The 21184-nt window shown below is 30.7% G+C and overlaps 1 protein-coding gene across 2 annotated transcripts in view; it reads left to right on the top strand.

The window, feature by feature from the left end:
• The window catches only part of LOC126766652 (GATA-binding factor C), a 136844-nt gene that overhangs the window by 9996 nt on the left and 105664 nt on the right, over nt 1-21184 (top strand). For both annotated transcript variants that reach the window (XM_050484406.1, XM_050484401.1), the window contains exon 2: nt 2049-2768. In XM_050484406.1, the coding sequence (XP_050340363.1) occupies nt 2477-2768 (292 nt within the window). In that variant the 5' untranslated portion in view covers nt 2049-2476. The remainder of the gene's footprint in view (nt 1-2048; nt 2769-21184) is intronic.

The following is a 21184-nucleotide window of genomic DNA, read 5'->3' as shown; positions in this document are numbered from 1 at the left end:
TTCATTTAAAAGTGAACCTTTGAATTATTAATTTATTTTACATGCTGATATACCAATATTTATCTAAATATCTTCAAATGCACTCAAGACTTCGTTTATAAATGACATTTTTATTGTGGCAAGACTTAAGCAAATACAGTGACTCCGAAATTTGAACATGAATTCAAACTCTTAGACATAAAAGAGAGTGAAAGCTCTCTTAATTCGCCTATAATTGCATATGAGAAGTGGAAAAGAAAGCAATACTTAAACTAGCGAGCGGCGAAGTGGCGAATCGAAAACTTTTTAGGCGGAAATTGTTAGTCAAAATTACATAGAGAGAAGATTTGCAGCATTCGCTACTTCAGAAATTGTCTTTTGAAATTATTTAGATAGAAGATTCGTAGACTTGTTGTTAAGAAAGCAAAATTTAAACTAGCGTGTGACGAATCGAAGACGGTTTATGCAAAAATTATTTGCCACAATTACTTAAAGAGCTGATTTATAGAGATAGCAATTCAAAAATTATCGGTTTAAATGCTTAAAAGAGCAGATTTGTAGACTCAGTGATAAGAGAGCAAATCTTAATTACAATGAGCTGTAAACTGGCGGATCGGAAACTGTTTAGGCTGAAATTGTTAGTCAAAATTACTTAGAAAGAAGATTCGTGGACTTGGTGTTAAGAGAGCAAAATTTAAACTAGCGAGTGACGAATCGAAGATGGTTTAGGAAGAAATTATTTGGCTTAGAGAAGAAATTTATAGGCTTCGCTACTTCAAAAATTGTCTGTTGAAATTATTTAAAGAAAGCAATTGTAGGCTTGGTGTTCAGAAGACAAAGCTGAAATATAAAGAGCTATGAACTGGCGAATCGAAGAAGCAATTGTTAGTCGAATTTACTTTGAGATCAGGTGTGTAGACGTTGCTCAGCTCATGAAACACGCACAATTTGTTGAGTCACTTTTACAAATCAATTTAAAGTCGGACGCTTATCGCGAGTAAACAAAAACAAAGTTTTATTGATTTCCTATTTATAATACAAACATTGAGGTAGTGACAGACAACAAACAGACTTTTTGGAGCTGGTGTGTTTGTTAGTAAGTTTGCTATTGTTGTTGTTGACAAACTCAAAAGTAAAGATGTGGTGATAAAAGTATACAATTTGGGGGTGCAGGTGTGAATAGATATGCTGCAATAATTACTAATATAGCGGCATTTAAATACATATGTATGTATGTACGTATATACTTAGAGAAGATTGTAAATATGTATATAGAGCTAATAAAATATATGTATATTTAACGCTTAGTGAGCGCTAGCAGAATACTGTCATATCATAAATCCCATTTTACGACACCAAAGCAGATAATTTTGATCACTTTCTATTTGCCGAGCGCCAAAGACGCGCTTACCAAGGGCGCTGAGCACACATATCTGCATTATATATGTTTGTAATTGAAATTTATTTTATTAAATTTTGATGAAGTGTGCTAAAGGGTGTCATAAAAGTGTCTTATTACCTAAAACAAGATTTTAACAAGAAAAGACACGAAAGCATTTGAAATTTACAGCGCGTTGCTGCTGGCTTGTAGCGATAGTCGCGGCAGCGCAGCGCTTGCAAGCGAGAAAGAACACAGAAAAAAATACAAAAAAAACTCCAAAAAAAAAAAACAAATAAAAAAATTCTGCAGATAAAAATTTATGTTAGCGCTTTGTAGGTGCTTATTGAGATTTTGTTGTTAAAATTTTTATTATTATTTGTTGTTGCTGCCGCGCGGCGTGATAAGCCACCGCTGCGCTCATCAGCTACTGTCCGAAAATTTAATGACTGCGATGATAAAAATCGCTTGATTACAAAGAAATCGAAATCAATAATTTTTTTGCGACAATACAAAGTGCCGTTATTCCGCTGTCGATGGTTAACTGTGACGGTTCGTCAAGCAAAGCAAATCTTATCGAATTGTGCCGACGCCGCAGCCATAAATATGCAATAAATTTTCGAATTTTATAATTACGAATTTATAAATATTTATTAATGCATTTTTTATTTCCATTTCCATTTCTCAACAGCACAAATCAATCAACAGAACAGAAGTTAATGCCAAGCCAAGCAAATAAATAATAACAAAAACAAAAAGTAAATAAAAACAAGAAACTAATAAAATATGAAACAGTGAAAGCCAAGCAAACAAATTGATTTACATACATAAGTGCGAAACATATTAAAAATAAAAAACAAAAATAACAACAAAAACAAAATGTGCACTCTTTCGTCAGACTGTGTAGTGAAAAGTATTGAAATAAATCAAAAATATTAAAGTTAGCGAAAAATTGCGCGTGGTCGTCTTTAATTGGTAGCAAATAAGCCAACACCACCCACAAGCAAAAACAAAAATACTAATAAAACAAACTAAGAAACAAAAAAATAAAAAAACAATCAATAGGAAATTTTTTTTCGCCCTCGTTGTTCATAAAAAACCTTCAAAATTATTCTCGAAATGGACATGACTTCAACAGCGGAAGCTGCCGCCCGCAGCTGGTATGACAATCCGCGTTTGGGCAGCTCTCCGCAAGCGAATGGCCTGGGCGGCGCCGGCGCCGGCTTGGGACATCACGCCCTTACAGCCGCTGGCAGCACAGCGATGGGTGGTGGCGCTGGCCTAGGCGGCGGCGGCGGCGGTGGTGGTGGTGGCGGTCTCGGCGGCCTGGACACCACCGATATGAGCGCCTTCTACGCGCTGGAAAGCAACGGCCATCACAGACGCTACTATCCGAGCTATCATCAGCACAGTAAGTGGAATTTGATTAATACATATGTCTGTATATACTCTATATGATATGATGATTATTTGCTAGCTGGTGGATTTTTAACATGCTTTAAGTTTCCACGTAACCTCTGAACCTCTCGCTATTTATATTGAAAACATTCCAACAACATTTTGCAAAGGAATTGTTTTTAATTTCAATTTTGTAGTGAAATTTTTGCAAAATAAAAAATTGCAAAAACAATAATGTTTTCGTATTTTTGTGCAATTTCAAGTCCAAAAAAATTAAGCATTAATTAATTTTAATTTCTTTATTGACGTCTTTTTCGCTCTTTTGTCGTAATTTCTATATTTTTGTGGAAGTCGGAAAAAAATTAAAAAAAAAATTAATTAATCATAAATTAATTATTTTAGTTTTCTACAAATAAGAAAAAAATTTAAAATATGTGAAAATTACACTCTATTAAATTTTTTTTACTTTGTTTTGACTAAAACAATTAATTTATGACTAATAATTAATTAATGATTTTTTTTAGTTTAATTTTTTTATGAAAAAATTTCTTAAATTCATTATTAATTCATAACTATTTTTTATAAAAGACATAGTTTAATAATTTTTTAATTAAGAATAATTTTTTTAAATTTATTTCTCAATAATTATTAAAAATTAATTATTAAAATTAATTATTAATGATTGATAAATTAATTAATAGTTAATTATTATTAATTACTTATTAATCAAAAATCTCGATTAATTAATTATTAATTTTTTTATGGTTAACTTTTAATTAATAATTTAATTAAACTCTCAATTATATGATGATTAATTTAATTTAATTTTTAATAATTATTAAAGACTAATTACTAATGATTGATAAATTATTTAATAAATAATAATTATTAATTATTTATTAATCAAAAATCATTATTAATTAATGACTAATTTTTTTATGGTTAACTTTTAATTAATAATTTATTTAAAATCTCACTTATATGATGATTAATTTTTTATGTTTGATTTTTATAAAATCATTAATAATCATTAGTTATTATTTTATAAATAATTATATTTTATAAATAATTTATCAATCATTAATAATTAAAAAATTCACAATAATTTTTATTAAAAGCATTTCACATAAGAACTAGGCGTTACTTCCTTGAAAAATAATTTTAGTCATCATTTTCTCATACATATCTACATATGCATATGTACATATGTATATGTGCATATGTACATATGTATTAGACATTCCCTCACTCCGCCTATCTGCTGCGTCATCAAATGACAGACAGCTGGAGTGCCGCAGGATTGTTCACACACACACACACACACATGCAAAAGTAAATACAAAATTTGTTTATGTAAATGGAAAAGTTCTACGCGCCCTTTCCAACGCAAGCGCTGCCATAATTGTATTTGCTTACATGCATCATCACATGTACTACACACTTACACACATACATATAAACTCAAGTGTATATATATTTGTAAACATTTGCATACGTCTGTGCATACATTTGATATAGAATAGTAAAACGGCGCTCATTATGGGCGCAATCCTAATGAGTTTTTAATGGCGTTGTTGGCGGCGCCAATGATGGCGCTATTGCTCAGCGCAAGAAAAGCTGACGCGCAGCCAATGCGCAACGATGCCAACGTCAATGACGACGTCAGCGACGGCAATGATGCGTGCCACTTACCGCCAAAATGTAGGCACGGAGACTGCGTTTCGATTGGTGGGAAGGTCGCGCAGTTGCACCCATACAGGAGTGTATACATATATATGTATGTGTATAATATGTAATATACTTATGTAATATATTATATAAGGCTATATATTTGCATTTTATGCGTAAAAAAGCGATGTCCTTCCTACCACGAGCGGCATTTCTTTGATCAGTTCAACTAATATTAAATTTTTTTTTTTATTTTATTTTATTTTATTTTATTAAAGCTTACATAATAAACAAATTATTATATAAACTAAAGTACGCAGCGCTAGCATCATAGGCTTTCGGCTGAATATTAGAATTTATTTCATAAATAATTATGTAATCAAAAAAATTTAGCGCCAAAAATAGTTAAGCATATTGCTTTCAAGGCATCATGGTTAATGCCGCAAAAAATTGATATTGCCGCCGCTAAGCAGCTTGTGGGCATGCTATTAGAATATATAATATATATTTATATACTTATGTATGTATATGTATATGTGCAAGTATTCATGCTCAAAGCTCAAATCGATATGTTGACACCTAGTTCATTTTATACATAGCGGACCCCTTGCTGAGGTCCACCTTCAACCATTTCTTACCCCTAACTTTGTTGTTGTCCTTATTTCTTAACTTTTGCTTTCTCTGCTGCTTCTTACTCGCATTTTGTTTTGCTTCTTCATTATTTTTATCGTTTTCCAATATGCTTTTTATTATATACTAACACAGCTTATACAATATAATGCCTAAACAAAAAGTTTCCTAGCATCTGTAAACACTTGCATGTTTGTATGTGTGTGTGTGTGGCACACAAAAACCAGCAGAAGTTATTTTTTTCGTACATACAACAAACCGCGTTTTTATTTTCCATTTTTAATGGCGTTTTTCGTATTGTTTTGTTGCCACAAAAACACTTGTTTTGTTGTTTTTGTTGTTATTGTCGTTGACGCCATCACTGTGCCAGTGAGCGCATGCTATTTCGGTAAATACTACGAATACATGCATACAAACATATTTATAATATTTTAAGTATTTTCCAATAGCGCCACGGCGCGGAACACACACACAAGCATATACACACACATATTTTAATACAGATGCATAGAAAAATCTTTTTTTTTTATAATATGTATGTATTTCCATTTGAATTATGTTAACCTTTTTAATGTTTTGTTTTTGTTCCTATTATTGTTGTGTGTCAATTTTTCGACGCTTGGAAAAATACTTGAAAGCAATGCAACGGCGTAGAATTTTTTCTTTGTTTTCAAATGTCATACTGCGTCATCACACACATTTACATACGTCACTTGCATATTTGTATATGTACATACATGCTTGTATATGCATTGTGTATGTATGTATGTAAGTTGTATGTATATTATATGTTTAAGGGTTTGTTTTACTTGTCATGTATTGTGCTTTAAAATGCCGTTATTGTATAATAAAGCATGTCTGCTACTTATGCACATCCATATTTGAACATACATATTTGTCTATAAGTGCGTACATATTTACATCAATACATACATACATACATATGTATATGTAAATATTGCACTGTAAGCATTCTATTGCATATTTCTATTAATATGGCGGCCATAATGGCGCCGCTGCCGAATTTAGAGTACAAAAACAAATATTTTGTGTTGTTGCTTGAAGAAATATAGTAAAACACAAGTAACTAGCGCTAAGTTCGGGAATAACCGAACATTTCAAACTCTTACAACTTGCAAGAAACCCTGGGAAGTACTTTCATGTGCAAAGGCTTGATAGTTATATACGGCTTAGGGCGAGTTTTCAGCCGATTTTATTCATTCTAATCACAAATGTGTACCGTTATAAGGAAAATATGTTCTCTTAATTGTATTAGGATATCTCACATATTTGCCGATATATGTTTGCGGTATAAATTCACTGGAAGCTCGAAAATCCTTATATTAAGTACATATACAGGAGCTAGGAGAGCTCTGAAATTTATAAAAAAATTTCACATATTCTTTCAAAATAAGACGACAAAATTTGTAAAAATATATATAGTATATTCCAAAATATGTGAAAAAAATATTCTAATGTTATAAAAAATGTCCAAATGTTTATGCGCTAATATGCAAAATTAAAAAAAAAAAATAAAACATTTATAAAAAATATTCAATAATTAATAAAAATTTTTCAGAATTAATAAACAAATATAAATTATTAAAAAGGTTATAAAATTACAAATATAAAATTATTCAATAATCCATAAAAAAATCAAATATTTATAAAAAGTATTAAAAATGTGTAAAAATTTTAATTAATAAAAAATAGTGAAAAATATATAAAACATAATTTCAAATAATATTCAAAATAAAATGCCAAACTTTATAAAAAAATGTATATTCCAAAATATCTAAAAAAATATTCTAATGTTTCCAAATATGCAAAATTAAAAAAAAATATTAAAATTTATAATTATAAATAAAAAATTAAAAAAAAATATTCAAAAACTGTTGAAAATTTTGCATAATTTATAAAGAAATTTTAAAAAGATTTGCAAAAAAATATGTATTAATTCATAAAAAAATTTCAAATAATTATAAAAAGCATTAAAAAATGTAAAAAAAAATATTTAATTATAAAAATAAGTCTGAAATTTATATTAAAAAATTCAAATATAAATTAAAAATAAAAAAAAAAATATTAAAATGGGTAACAAATAATATGCAATAAATTCATAAAAAGCTTTCAGATATTTATAAAAAGTTTTAAAAAATGTAAAAAAATTAAATAATAAAAATAAGTCTAAAATTTGTTTAAAAAAAATGCAAATATTCATTCAAAATAAAAAATATATATATATATTAAAAATAATAAAAAAAAGATGTGCAATAATACGTAAAAAACTTTCAAATTTTCCTAAAAAGTTTTAAAAAATTAAAAAAAAAAATTAAATAATAAAAATAAATATGAAATTTATTAAAAAGAAATTTAAATATTCATTCCAAATTAAAAAAAAAATATATATATTAAAAATAATAATGTGTAATAATTCATAAAATTTTTTCAAATATTTATAAAAATAAATAAAAATTTTTTTAAAATAATCCAAAATTTATATAAAAAAATCATTGAAAATACTCTGCATTAAGCTAAGGAAAAATTTTCCCAATTAAATTAAAAATGTATACAAAAATTTATTAATACAAATTTTATATTTAACTTATGAGTGTATCTTTTTCGACAAATTAAAGAGCGCCACCCAAAATTAACAGCTACAGAGCGCGCAAACGCTTTGCTTTGTGGCGAGCAAAACAGCAGTGAAGCGGAAAAAGTGGGCGCTACTGGCTAACCCGCCGCCTTTCATGCTGGCGTTAACAGAAATTTTCATTGAAAAAAATAACAACAAAAAAAGTAAAGTGCGGAAAAGAGGCATAAATATTCAATTGGCAACAACGCGCACAGTAATATAATTGTAATTGGTGTCATTGCTGTTGGCGTACCGTTAAACGGACAAACATTTTTCACTTTCCAAAGCAATAGCATAACCTAAAAAATATATATGTACTTATATATAATTTAATGGCATGCACAAAAAATAGTAATACAAATAAGCTGGCTTGAAAATTTAGCGTTCGCCGGCGCACTCACTGGCGTGGAAAAGTCAAGGTATACGCGCTTGAGTGCGCGGCGGCGACGCAAATATATAAAAATGTTGATGACAAACGTTTCTTGGCATATATAATATATATATATATGTATGTATATATGGTCGTATATGTATGTATATGTACGCCCATCAGTTACCGAAATGCCAACTCATTTGTTTCACCTTTTTCCCGACGTGATTTGCATTGTGCGGCTTTGCCATTTATTTTCCGCATCATTTTTGCATTCATATTCGCTCGCTCGCTGCCTTCTGCTTCAGCAACCGTAAAAATAACACTGTCACGTTGTTGAGTTACGGTGTTGGACTTCACTCGCACTGTCAGTGGCTCCCACAATAACAAGTGCTTGCAACTTCCTTCTGCGTCCGCTGCTTCTTGACAACACTGCAACAAAATGTTGAGAGCAAACTGAAAAGTTCGAGAAAGAAACGTCACTTTGAGCTTGTTTTAATTTGTTCTTATTTTTAAGCGCAATAAAATTTGCTTTAATTTACCGTTAATGCAGCAATGCCACTTAAGTACCTCTACTTTGCACTTCACACGAAAGCAGACATGGAAATGTCTTGCAATTTTGCAACTCCTCTTTATTTTTTAGTATCGCATATAAATACATTTTAAATATTTTCGCATATTTTGCTACATTTACCGCTCAAGGAATTCCGCTTAAATTGCCAGTTTTATATTGATTTCCAGTTATCCCTTTGTAGGTTACGAAAATAATGGCTCTTTGTTGTCTGTTGTTGTTTTCGATTTTATACCATTAAAGTGATCAATCAGTGCGTTTGGCGCATGCGCATATACAGTACTATGTGTAATTCATGCGCAGCTTTTTAGTCGAAAAGAAAGCCTTCAACCCAGTTAATCAAATGGAAGCTTTTTAGATTTTATATAATGAAAATAAAATAAGTCATCCTCTTGAACACTTTAATAGTAACTAAAGCAAATTTTTGCGAAAATTCAGTGGTATTTGTGCTTTTACTTTTCTACAAAGAGCTTTCACACTTAAATAAAAGCTTTTTATAACTGCAATGTTGTAATAAAATTCTCTTCTTAGCAATTAACTAAACTTTTTATGCTTACATTATTTGTTTTGAACTTATATAAGAAAGCTTGACCCGTTTATAACAGATTTTCAGCAACATATACATTCATATGAAGCTTTCACATAGTGCGATATTTAAAAATATTAATTATGGCATAATTTAAAATTTTTATTTGAATTTATTTGCGATTATATAAAGTAATTACTTTACCACCAAAATATTTCAAATTTCTGAACATGCTAGCAGAGCTTTCATCGCTAAAATCTGCATCACAAGCTTTCATATCAATTTATTTCACTATTAAAGTCTTCCAACTGAGCGCTGTGAATTGCCCTCGTATAGATACATAACTTCGAAATATTTCTGCTCCGAAAGCTTTCGTGCGCAGCTTTCACTTTTATCCCCAACAGCAAACTTTCACGCCACATTTCGTACAATTTGGTTTACGGTCACAGCGAAAAAATGCAAATTTACTACCGGCATTCGTCCCCGCGCACACACTCGCACCGTCTTCATTTATTCTTTATACCAACGTAATTCATTCATGCGCGCGTTTTCATTCAAAATCATTCAAAAATGATCGCTCAAGTTGCTCACAATCGACAATCCAACAATTGCATATGCTTTTATAACTACAACAACACTACAACAATAGTATTTGCTTACATATTTTACAATGCTGGCGTTATTGTTGTTTTTGTTTTATTTAACAGTTGATGCTAGCAATTGGCATTGTGCGTGCCTTGTTGTTGTTGTTTTCGCATTCACCGCAAAAGCTTTGACAGACATGCTGGCTGCTGGTGGCTGCCGTCTGCCGACTGCCGCCTGCCATTCAGCATATCGCGCTGCCCGCTAAGTCACCGCCGCCTGTCGCTTCTTATTGCCGGCGCGCCTGTCAAATCGATCAGCCGCAAGCGTTGCTTGGCCATAGCCACAGCCTGTGCGCTGCTTCACTTGTCTCGGTCGCTGGTTAACTGTTTGTTTTGCATTTCAACCGATTTCGGTTGAATTGCTTCTTTTTACTTATTAAGGAGTGAGAGGAGGGAGGGGCGGTGGCGTGGTGCCACGATGAGTGATGCTCAGAATCATATGCGCATGGATTTTAAAATTCATTAGTCCATATATGTCATTTGCTTGCCCGTGTAGCTGCTGACTGTTGGCATTTTGTTACTGCCCTGGTTGTTGTTGTTGCCTGTCTGTCTGTCTCGCACTGAGCCTGATTGAAAGCGCAAGAAATGTCAAAAATTGATTTTGATGTTGTTATTGATGATGCTGATATTTGCCGCATATTAGCATATTCACGTGCTTTCATGTAAGTGTTGGTGTTGTTGTTGCTGGGATGCTTGTGCTTGCCGCAAATGGCCAGTTGACTGCCGTTGCCTGCTCGCTTGACATTGACACTGACGCTTATGCTGTTCAGAATAAAATGTTTGCTTTGACAGCATTGTTGTTGTGCTCAACTGTTGTTGTTGTACGTCTTTATATATTATTACAGAAACAAATTTTGAAATTTTATGAATATGTTTTTGTTACCGATTGAGTTGTTAATGCAAGCATTGGGTGATGTGAGTTGATGGATGATGAATGTATAGTTTTTATAACCTAAGCAGGTTATATTAAACTTGGCGCAAAGTTTGTGTCGGGTCGCATATATACATATGTATGTACATACATACGTATGTATATAATAAATCAGTGTATGGAGCCGAGTCAAGTTAGCTTTGTTATCTTTGTTTACGCGAATTAGTCTCTCACTTTTTAAGATATCGCTCTGAAATTTTGTACTAGCTTTTTTCACCTCAAGTGGCTACTCAGTTGTCGGAATCGTCGATATCGGCGCACTATAGCATATAGCTGCCATACAAACTGACCAATCAAAATCAAGTCTTTGTATGAAAAACTTTTTTATTTGACAATATATCTTTATGAAATTTGGCACACATTATTTTTCAAAATAGCCCTATAGTTTGCACATAAATCATTAAGATCGGAATACTATAGCATATAGCTGTCATACAAACTGACCAATCGAAATCAAGGCTTTGTGTGGAAAAGTTTTTTATTTGACAATATATCTTTATGAAATTTGGCGCATATTATTCTCCAAGATAGCTCTATAATCTGCGCAGAAATCATTAAGATCGGAATACTGTAGCATATAGCTGTCATACAAGCTTATCATTCAAAATTAAGTTTTTGTATGGGAAACTTTTTTATTTGATAACAGATCTTCAACAAATTTGTCATAAAACATTTTCCAAAGCAGTTCTACAATTTGCGTATATATTGTTCAGATCGGAACACTATAGCATATAGCTGTCATACGAAGTGACCGCTCAAATTTAACACAATTAATTTTACGCCACTTCTAACCAGCCTCAAATCCGTCAGAACCGCATTTAACATAAAATAGTAGTTTATTAGAAAATAAACCGATCTTAAATATACATACACCCAAGTCGTCAATATCACACTTGCGCTTAACCCTGCTATAAAACACTAATAAGCTCCATTTAAAGCGCAATAAAACTATAAAATAAAAATTAAGCGTTTCATGTCACATTGTCCAGCTGGAGCAAAGCCAACCAACAATCAGCACACATACCACACATACATATGGTACATATGTATGTATATATATGCTATACATATATGAAGTATGCTAACACACACACACGTACTAATATACGCGTCCGACGCGCCACTGACTACATAAAACGTAATGTTCATGTCCTTTTCATGCACACACTGCATTCCATGTCATGCCATTCCTCATCCACACAAACACTGCCACACACATACATACATGCCCGCTTGCATGTACGCGCGAGCGAAATTTGCATAATCCTGCGCGAAACTACGCGCCGCACAACTTGCAGCTCGTGAAAATGTTTTAATTCATTAATTCCCTGCCAGTTCATGTCACGGCTAAAGTTGAGCTGAGCGCTAAGCTCAGGCGCAAAGGACGAACGGCGTTAAAGGCCGCTCAACTGGCCGCATACGCGAGCCTTGCGTGACAAGCAGGCATTTTTGTTTGGCCCCCAAAAGCATATTTATATACTGCTGACAAAGTACTCGCGCATGCATACGTGCGTGTGTGTGGGTGTGTGTGTGTGCCTACTATTTTGCATGCCACATAGCGCACGCTGCCGCATGTCCACGTGAACTTGCACACAATTATGGCTTTCAGCAGGACAGCCGGCGTGGCAGTGGCAAGCGGTGAGCTCAATTTGGTAACGGTGTTGCCGCGCTAGTGCAGCTGAGTTATTGAGTTACAATTGCAACAACAATAACAACTACAACAAATAAGTGCATGTAAAGTTCGCTTTGGCTTGAACAGCAGCGACAGCATTTTATATAATCAACGATTAAGTTACGCCGTGGCAAGGTTTTCAGCTTTTTTAATGTTTTCCGATATTTATTTTTTTAGTTTTGTGTATACAAGTATAGGTTTTAAAATTTTCACAAAATATTTTTTTTCTGAACTTAGTTAAATAAAATTGAAAACTTTTAAAGTATTTTGGAAATTTTGAAAATAGCATTGAGTTTAAGATTGTTTGTGATAAGTAAAAATTAACTCTTTATCCTTCAAAATTAAAATTTTATTTAAAATATTTTTTATTTCAATTTTTATTTTTTTCAATTATTTATTTATTCAAACATTTTTTAAATAGTTTTTTTCTGTGCTCCTTTTGGTTTCTTTTAATTTCCTTTCCAAATGTTTGTTTTTATTTAAATCTCTTTTTATTAATTTTTGATATTTGTTTTTCATAAATTTTTTTTATATAAATTTTGTACAATTATTTTTGGCTTCTAATGACTTAATGACTTAATAGATTTTTTTAATATTTTATTTTAATTAATTTTTTATATTTTTTCATTAAACTTTTTTATAAAATTTTTATATAAATTTTGTGGCATTTTTTTAGCGCCTTTTATTTAAAAATATTTATAATATTTGAAAAATAATTTTGATTTAATAGATTTTTAAAAATTTTTTTTTTATAATTTTTAAAATCTTTTCATTATTTTTTTTTATTTAAATTTTTATATAAATTGTGTGGCACTCGTTTTGGCTCCTAATATCTAAAAATATTTATTTAAAAAAATAATTATAACTTTTTTATAAAATTTTTATATAAATTTTTTAATTTAAAAATAATATATAACTTAATTATTTTTTAATTTTTTATATTTTTTTTCAAATAATTTTTATACTTTTTCATTAATATTTTTTATAAAATTTTTTATAAAAGAGCTCCTAATATCTAAAAATATTTTTTGTATACATTTTTCTTCATCATACTAACCAATAATATTTAATATGTATTTGAACAATATTTTGCTCTTAAATTAAGTGAAGTGAACAAAAAAATTTAATGCGAACGAGTGTTGCCAGATTTTCGTAAAATATAATTGCTTCAGATTTTATATATAACTCAAAGCAGTGTTTTAAAGTAAACTCAATAAAAATTGGAAAACATTAATCGCTAGTTCAGTTTCTCACAATTTCGGACAACTCCGAAAACTGCTCCAAATCCGAAAGCAGCGTTTCTTGTTGGTTAAAACTCATACTTGTCACTAATTCAAACTCCACGTAACCTTTAATTTATTTGGCTCTTAAAAATTCCAACCCTTTCACTTTGCTGTTTACTCATATAAAGCAAAAAAAATCGAAAAAGTGAGAAAGACCATAAATTTGAATAAAAATCCCCACCTCTCAACACATTTCAACAACAATTTGCAAATTAATTGTCAATTCAAACAATCAAAATGCCATAAAAGCGCGCTTAACATTGCAAACGATTGCGACACAAAAACTTCTAGCAAACACACACATACATACACGTATGTACATATACATATGTATATACACATTCCTCAATACATATATGTTTATGCATAATTCTTGCTCAGACGCATAAAATGCTGATAAGATTGACTTGAATTGGCTGCTTCAAACCAGAATCAGAGCAATATGCTTTATTTTATTGCTGTACGATATGTTTTTGTTGTTGCTATTTAGTGCGCTACACTTGCGCGCCCGAATTCCGCAGTTTAGCTGGAGTTGTGCCACAACTGTGTGAATACAAAATGAAATAAAAAACGAAATAATCAAGTAAATAAAAATATTTTAAATTTAAATATTAAAAAGAAATATATAATTTGCCAAAACTACTTGAAAAGATTTCAGTTTTAAAAAAAATTATTTTTTTTTAAGTTAAATTATTAATTTTTCCAACAATTTTTTTTTAAATAATTTTCAAAAAAATATGTATATTATCTTTTTTGAGGTTTACAAATTTTATTTTTAATTTTTCATTCCGAAAATATGAAAAAAAAATAATTTTGAAAATTTTTCAGTTTTGAATTTTTTTTTTCAAGTTTGAAAAAAATTTTTTCCAGTTCAATTCTTAATGTTTCCAATTTTTTTTTATTTACAAATTTTAAATATAAAAAAAATTCAACTAAATCTTTCAAGTTTTCCAATTTTTTTACTATCTCAATAACAAAAAAATTAAATTTAAGTTTTACAATTTTTCAATTTTCCCAATTTGAAAATATAAAAAAATTTAGTTAATGTTGTAAATTAAAAAAAATATATTTATTTTTAGTTTTCAAATTAAAAAAATATTTGAAAAAAAAAATATTTGAATAAGAAAATATTTGAAAAAAAATATTTTTTTTTATCTATTACTTATTTTGTTATTATTTACTATTTATTTTATTTTCATTTTATTTAAAAAATTAGATTCTTTTTAAATTTTAAATAATTTGAAACTAAAAGCAGAAAAAAAACAATTTAGAATTATTAAATGCTCCAACTTAACTTATTCTATATATCATAAAAATCTAAAAAATCGATAATAACTATATACTTTCAACAATAACGTTCTGTAATTAACTTATCCGCTAATTTTTTTTTTTGTTTTTATCAAACCAAATTTTTTTTAACATTTAAATAACAAAGTTTAGCAGACTTTGAAATAATTTTCACTCGCCCAATGCGGCCCTCACCGCACGCTCATTATTTGCATACCCATATATTACGCATAGAAGCGATCTCAGATTACCCACGCGCTACCGCTCTTAACCCTTACACACACGCACATACCACGTCAGTGACCAAACGACGCAAACGCAGATGAAGAATGCCAAGGCAAAGGTAGAAACAACACCAGGTGTTGACCAACGACAGCAGCAAGCAACAACAAATGGCAAAACAACAACAAATGGCAAAGCAACAACAACAACGCGATCTAAGCTCATATATTAACAGCAGTTCGGCTATAATAAAAACAACAACACCTAGCAATAACAATAACAGCGAGGAAGACAAAAAAAATAACAACAACAACTAGCACCAGCAGAGCAGCATATCGTCACCATATCATAACAAGCAATAAATTATGCAGCATGGATTTCCTAGAATTTTGCTGGCGCGCTGGCTTGCTGGCTAACCCGGCGAGAAGGCTAAAATGTGCGCGCAGAAGAAAATAAAAACAACAAATAATGTGTGTGTGTGCGTGGAAAAGAGTCATATGCACAGGAACTAGGAAAAAATGAAGAAAAGACTTAAGCGACAAACTCACTTCGGCTGCTTGCAAGAGCAGCTGAGGCCAACAACAACACAATTTTACATCGCATAAAAGGATGCAACATAAGATAGAATAGGAAACACCTCCTAATAGTTGTTGTAATGTATAGGAGTTATAAGAGTTGTTGTTGCTTGTGCACTGGATGCCTCAAGATTTGCGGCAGCGCGCCAAAAAAAGCTAAATACTTTATTAAACCAGCAGCAATTGTTGCTTAGCGGACACAAAGTGAAGATTTACTTAGCCATTTAAGCGCAGCTACACACATATGTACATATGTATGTATTTATTACTTTCAGTTGCGAGCAGCTGGCAATCGATACTGCTGCTGCTGTTGCACATAGCTATTTCCGAGAGTATGTATGCGAGTGTGTGTGTATGTGCGTGGCATCTAACGAACGCACACAAATCTCCATCCCGGTGCGCAAGTTTTCAACGAAATGTGCGTCGAAACGGTTGGGGGTAGCCGCAACGGCTGACCAAGCGTGCAGCACAAAGCTAACTAGTGTGCCACAGAATGAATTACGAGCTGAGTATTGAATTGCTGCTATTGAACTGAGCGCCCAAAGGCACACCAAATATTTCTTAAAGTCAAATAAACGGTGATATTCAATTTTTCCTCTTCTACCTTTGCTTTTGCCTCCACTACTGTCTTTCCCTTTGCGGCTGTGCAACTAATGCAACGTGTAAAGGATTAAGTGTGGAAGTATGATTGATGAGATTTTAAATATGTTATTGTGTTTTAATTTGATGGGACATTATTATTATTATCTTTTTGTTGGTGAAATGTGTTTTGTGACACTGTTTTTGTTGGGTTTGAGGAGTGCTCTTTTGTTGCGCTGCTTTGTAGTTGGCAACACATGAATGAGTATATGCAGCGGATGTGGAAAAAAATCTGAAAATAGTTAATAAAAAATAATAAAAAAAATATTAAAAAAAAAAAACATTATATAAAAAATTTAATTAAAAAAAATTATATTAAAAATTTTATTAAAAAAATGTATTTTTATATAAAAAAACTGAAATTTTAAAAATAAAAATTGATAAAAAATAATAAATAAATTATAAAAGTGGCAATACTTTAATACATAATTTTTTTAATAAGAATCTATAAAAAAAAATTTGTAAAATATAAAATTTAATTTTATAAAAAATTAGTATATTGGAAAATAAAATTCATTTCGTAAAAAATTACAAAAATAAAAATAATTTTTAAATTAAAAAAGTATTATGTATGTAAATATGAAGGTATTACATATGTAAGTATGATAATAAAATAAATATATTTAAAAATTTAACGTTTTTAACCAAAATAATGCAAAACCAAAATAGTTTTGTCACCAAAATATAAATATTTCACAATGCTATTATTATTATTTTAATCTTTTAATTATTACTTAATTAATACATTTTTTGATAAATAATTTTCATAAAACTTTTATATGAATTTTATAGCACTTTCTTTGGTTTCTACTATCTAAAAATATTTATTTAAGAAATGTTATAATTATTTTTAATTTTATTTGATTTCTATTTTAATTAATTTTTTTAAAATATTTTTCCACTATTTTTTAGAAAATTTTTATATGAATTTTCTCCACCTTACTATCCAAAATGTATTTAATATCATGTGATATCATTAAAAAAAAAAGTTAAAAATTTCAAAATAAAATTTATTTTACCAAAAAACTGCAAAAAAAATTTAAAAAAATTGTTTAATTTAATTTTTTAAATAAATAATTAAATAAAAATAGAACTTATAAAACACAACCAATAAATTTTGCAAAAAAATAATTTTAACAACAAAATATAATACAAATAATACAATAATTAAAATACTTACAGCAAAAATTAAAAAAAAAAATACAAAAAATATGACATAAAAATAGTATATAAATTCTAAATAAATTTTGCAAAAAAACTAATTTTAACACAAAAATATAATTTAAAGAAAAAATAAATAGAAAAATAAATAAAATCCTTACATCAAAAATTGGAAAAAATTAGAAAAAATATAACATAAAAATAGAATTTTGCAAAAAAAATAAATATAGTTGAAAATATAATATATTTAATACAAAATATAATTTTTTAAACCTAAATTTTGCAAAAAAAAATAATTTTATCACCAAAACATAATTTTAATAAAGAAATTAAAAATGAATAAATAAATTATGAAATGTAAGTAAAATATAAAATAGAGAGAATAAATAAATGAATTCAAAAATTAAATATTTCTTTACAAAATAATTAAACAGAATAAACTTTCTTCTCTGAAAATATAAAAAAACACTTCGTAAAATGTTTCAAAATTCTATATGCATCTTAAATCTTGATAACTGTAAAAAAATTTCATAAATGATTTAATAGAATATTTATTTTTAATGCGGTATTTTTTGTGATTTCCTTAATGGGAAAGTTTTTTATTTTTTCTTACATATTTCATATTTATTTTTAAAGTATTTATTTATTTTTATTTTTTTTTTTGTAATATTTATTATATTTTTTTTAGTTTTTTATACCCTTTTATTTAAAAATAATTTTTTTGCAGTTGTTTGGTAAAATAAATTTATTTTTAATTTTTGTATTTTTTTGTAACATTTTTTATTGTTTTTTTAAATTTTTTTATTTTTATTATTATTATTTTTTTTATTTTTATTTTTAATATTTTTAATGTTTATTTTAATTTTTTTATTTTTAATGTTTTTTTTATTATTCTCAATAGTTTTTTTTGAAATTTTTAATAATATGCATTAATGTTTAATGAAAAAAATAATAATATTTTACATTAAAAGTCATTCAGATATTGGAAACTGTGCCTACATAACTACATACCAATACGCACACATACATATAGACGACAATATATCCGCTAATTAAATCATAAATGCACTAGCAATGATATGCCAACATATGTATGTACATACAACATAACTACACACATGCAACACACACTAATGCTGCCCCTTCAAACATCAATTATATACTGCACTCTTGCCACACAACATTTGCAACTCAATTGCTGCTAAAGCGCTTGTTGCAACATCGCAATTTCTTTTGATTAAAATATTTCCAGCACCGAGCAAAAAATTTGCAACAAGAAAAAGTGTAAAGCGTTGTGCAAAAGCAACAAAAAAAATCATGCCACATTAATTATGGCCCAAATTCTTGGAAAATTCTCATATCGTACGACTCTAACAATGCGGCAATGCTTTTTGCATTTTTAACTTATGTTTGCTGCTTGTTGTTATTTGTTGCTGGTTTTTAGTGTTGTTGTTATTGTTGTTGCTGATCGTGCATTGACAGCAACGCGTGTTTTGAATGCGAAGCGCACACACAGTGCTGGTTCATTCATGCCACCGACAACGAGTCACTGAACAGATGTTTGTATGTAACTGAATATGCATACATACATACACACACATACATATGAATATGTATGTATGTATGAGTGCATGCAAATGTGCGTGTATGCACAGCGCATTGCAATTGCTAAATCATCTGTCCAGTTGCAATAAGCGAGTTAGTGCGCATAAAAACCGCACATGTAATAATGACAGCAGCAACAACAACGGCAACAACAAAAGCAACACATTATTACACTGATCGCCACTGTTCGCATGTTGGCATGTTGTTCATGCCGCAAGCTCGCCGTTGACATTAGCAACGTTTTTTCTTTATTATTCATATACGTGTTTGTTTGTATGTTTGTGTGGCGTTAAAGTTGCGCCACCGACAGCCACCTCCTACATCGTGCGATGTTTTAATTAGTTGAGGCACATTTATTCATTTATAAGCCCCAACTGTGTGGCGGCAACTTTGCTTCATCTTTGCGCAGGGCAAAAAAGTACAACAACAACAACAACAATAAAACAACATTCATAACAACAACAATAAGCGCAACTTAGAAAGCCAGAACATTCTTTAGCAATTTTGTCAGCTTTCGCTTGTGGCATTGCAGCAGCTCATTGCAAATTAAATAGGAAAACAACAACAATAGCAAGTTGCAACGAGTCAAATTGGCGCATGCGCTTAAACATAACTCCTTTCAATTGCTTCAACTGCAGCTAATAACCGCACATCTACACGCATACGTACCCTCCGCGCAGCCTCTCTCGCCCGCTCTCATCCACAGAAGGCCGCTCACTTGTTGCTGTCACAACACTGCCTGCTGCAGTCAGCTCACCGCGAGCAGCACACATGCGTGGGGGCGCCGCACAAGTGCTGGCAATTTGCTGCGGCTGCTGCAAGCATCGCATATTTGTTGTTGTTGCAAGTATGTTGCACACTTATTGCCAGCTGCCATCGTTGGCCTGCCTGTCCGCGTAATTAAATGACATAATTACTTCAATTCGCGTTGTTGGCGAGCGGTGGCTGCGACAAAAGTGTAGTGGAAAAGAGTGAAGAATGACAACAACAACAACAATAACAACAACTACAGCAATAATTAAATGGAGTTGAAGAAAGCGAAGCAGCAAAAATGACAACATTTAAACAGCGTTGCGAGCACATTGAGCAGAACAATGACGAAAATATGTGAAAATCATATTTACAACAACAATAACAATAAAAATAAGCAAGAACAACAATGTTAAGTAACCAAAACGTAATCATGAAGTGCTAGCACAATGTTGAAATTAACTAACTGGCAGCGACAGCAACAATAAACACATCCAACAGCAACAACAACAACAACAACATAATGCATGCAACGACAACAAAAATCATTTCATTCAACTTTAGCTCGCCCCACAACTATAAACACACTGCACTATGTCATTTTTGCACTATGTTGCATGTTGCATGTTCCACAACCGTATGCAGTTGTTATGTTGCAGAGCATATTGTTGATTATTTCGCTTGATACGCGCATGAACACAACAACAAATGTTCTTCCATATGTATATAAATGTGAAAAAGTGTGTGTATACATATGTACATATATACGATATATAAGTTTGCGTGTATTCTCCCTAGAATACGTGATGTGTCTTGCGCGCTGTTGACAATCATCGCTTCAATTAATTCATTGCGAACACCATTCGCTTAACCTGCCGGCGCGCGAAAACGTGAAAAAAGAACGTGCAACTCCTTTCCCATCACATGCGCTCCAACCGCCTTCCCTCCCCCTACCGCTGTCTATTCTTCGTTATCATTCGCTTTCCGCCTTTGCTGCTTAACTGGCATTTTGCATGCGAAAATCCACGCGCATGTATGTGTACGGGTGTGTACGTGTGTATGTGTGACTCGTTATGTAGCCAACGGCGTGTGGCTCGCGCAAGTGAAATCCATTCGTCGTAATGCAAACGATTTGGAAATTTTTCAATGTAAGTTGCCTTTCATCAGCGCCGCCTAAATCAGCTTTACTGCGTGTATTATTGCTTTTATAGCTGTTAGCAGACAATTTCATATGTTTTTTGTTATTGTTATTGTTGCTGACAA

This window comes from Bactrocera neohumeralis, chromosome 2, assembly GCF_024586455.1.
Source record: "Bactrocera neohumeralis isolate Rockhampton chromosome 2, APGP_CSIRO_Bneo_wtdbg2-racon-allhic-juicebox.fasta_v2, whole genome shotgun sequence".
Lineage (NCBI taxonomy): Eukaryota > Metazoa > Arthropoda > Insecta > Diptera > Tephritidae > Bactrocera > Bactrocera neohumeralis.
Note: the sequence above shows the minus strand (reverse complement) of the source record. Positions and strands in the feature narration are given on the sequence as shown.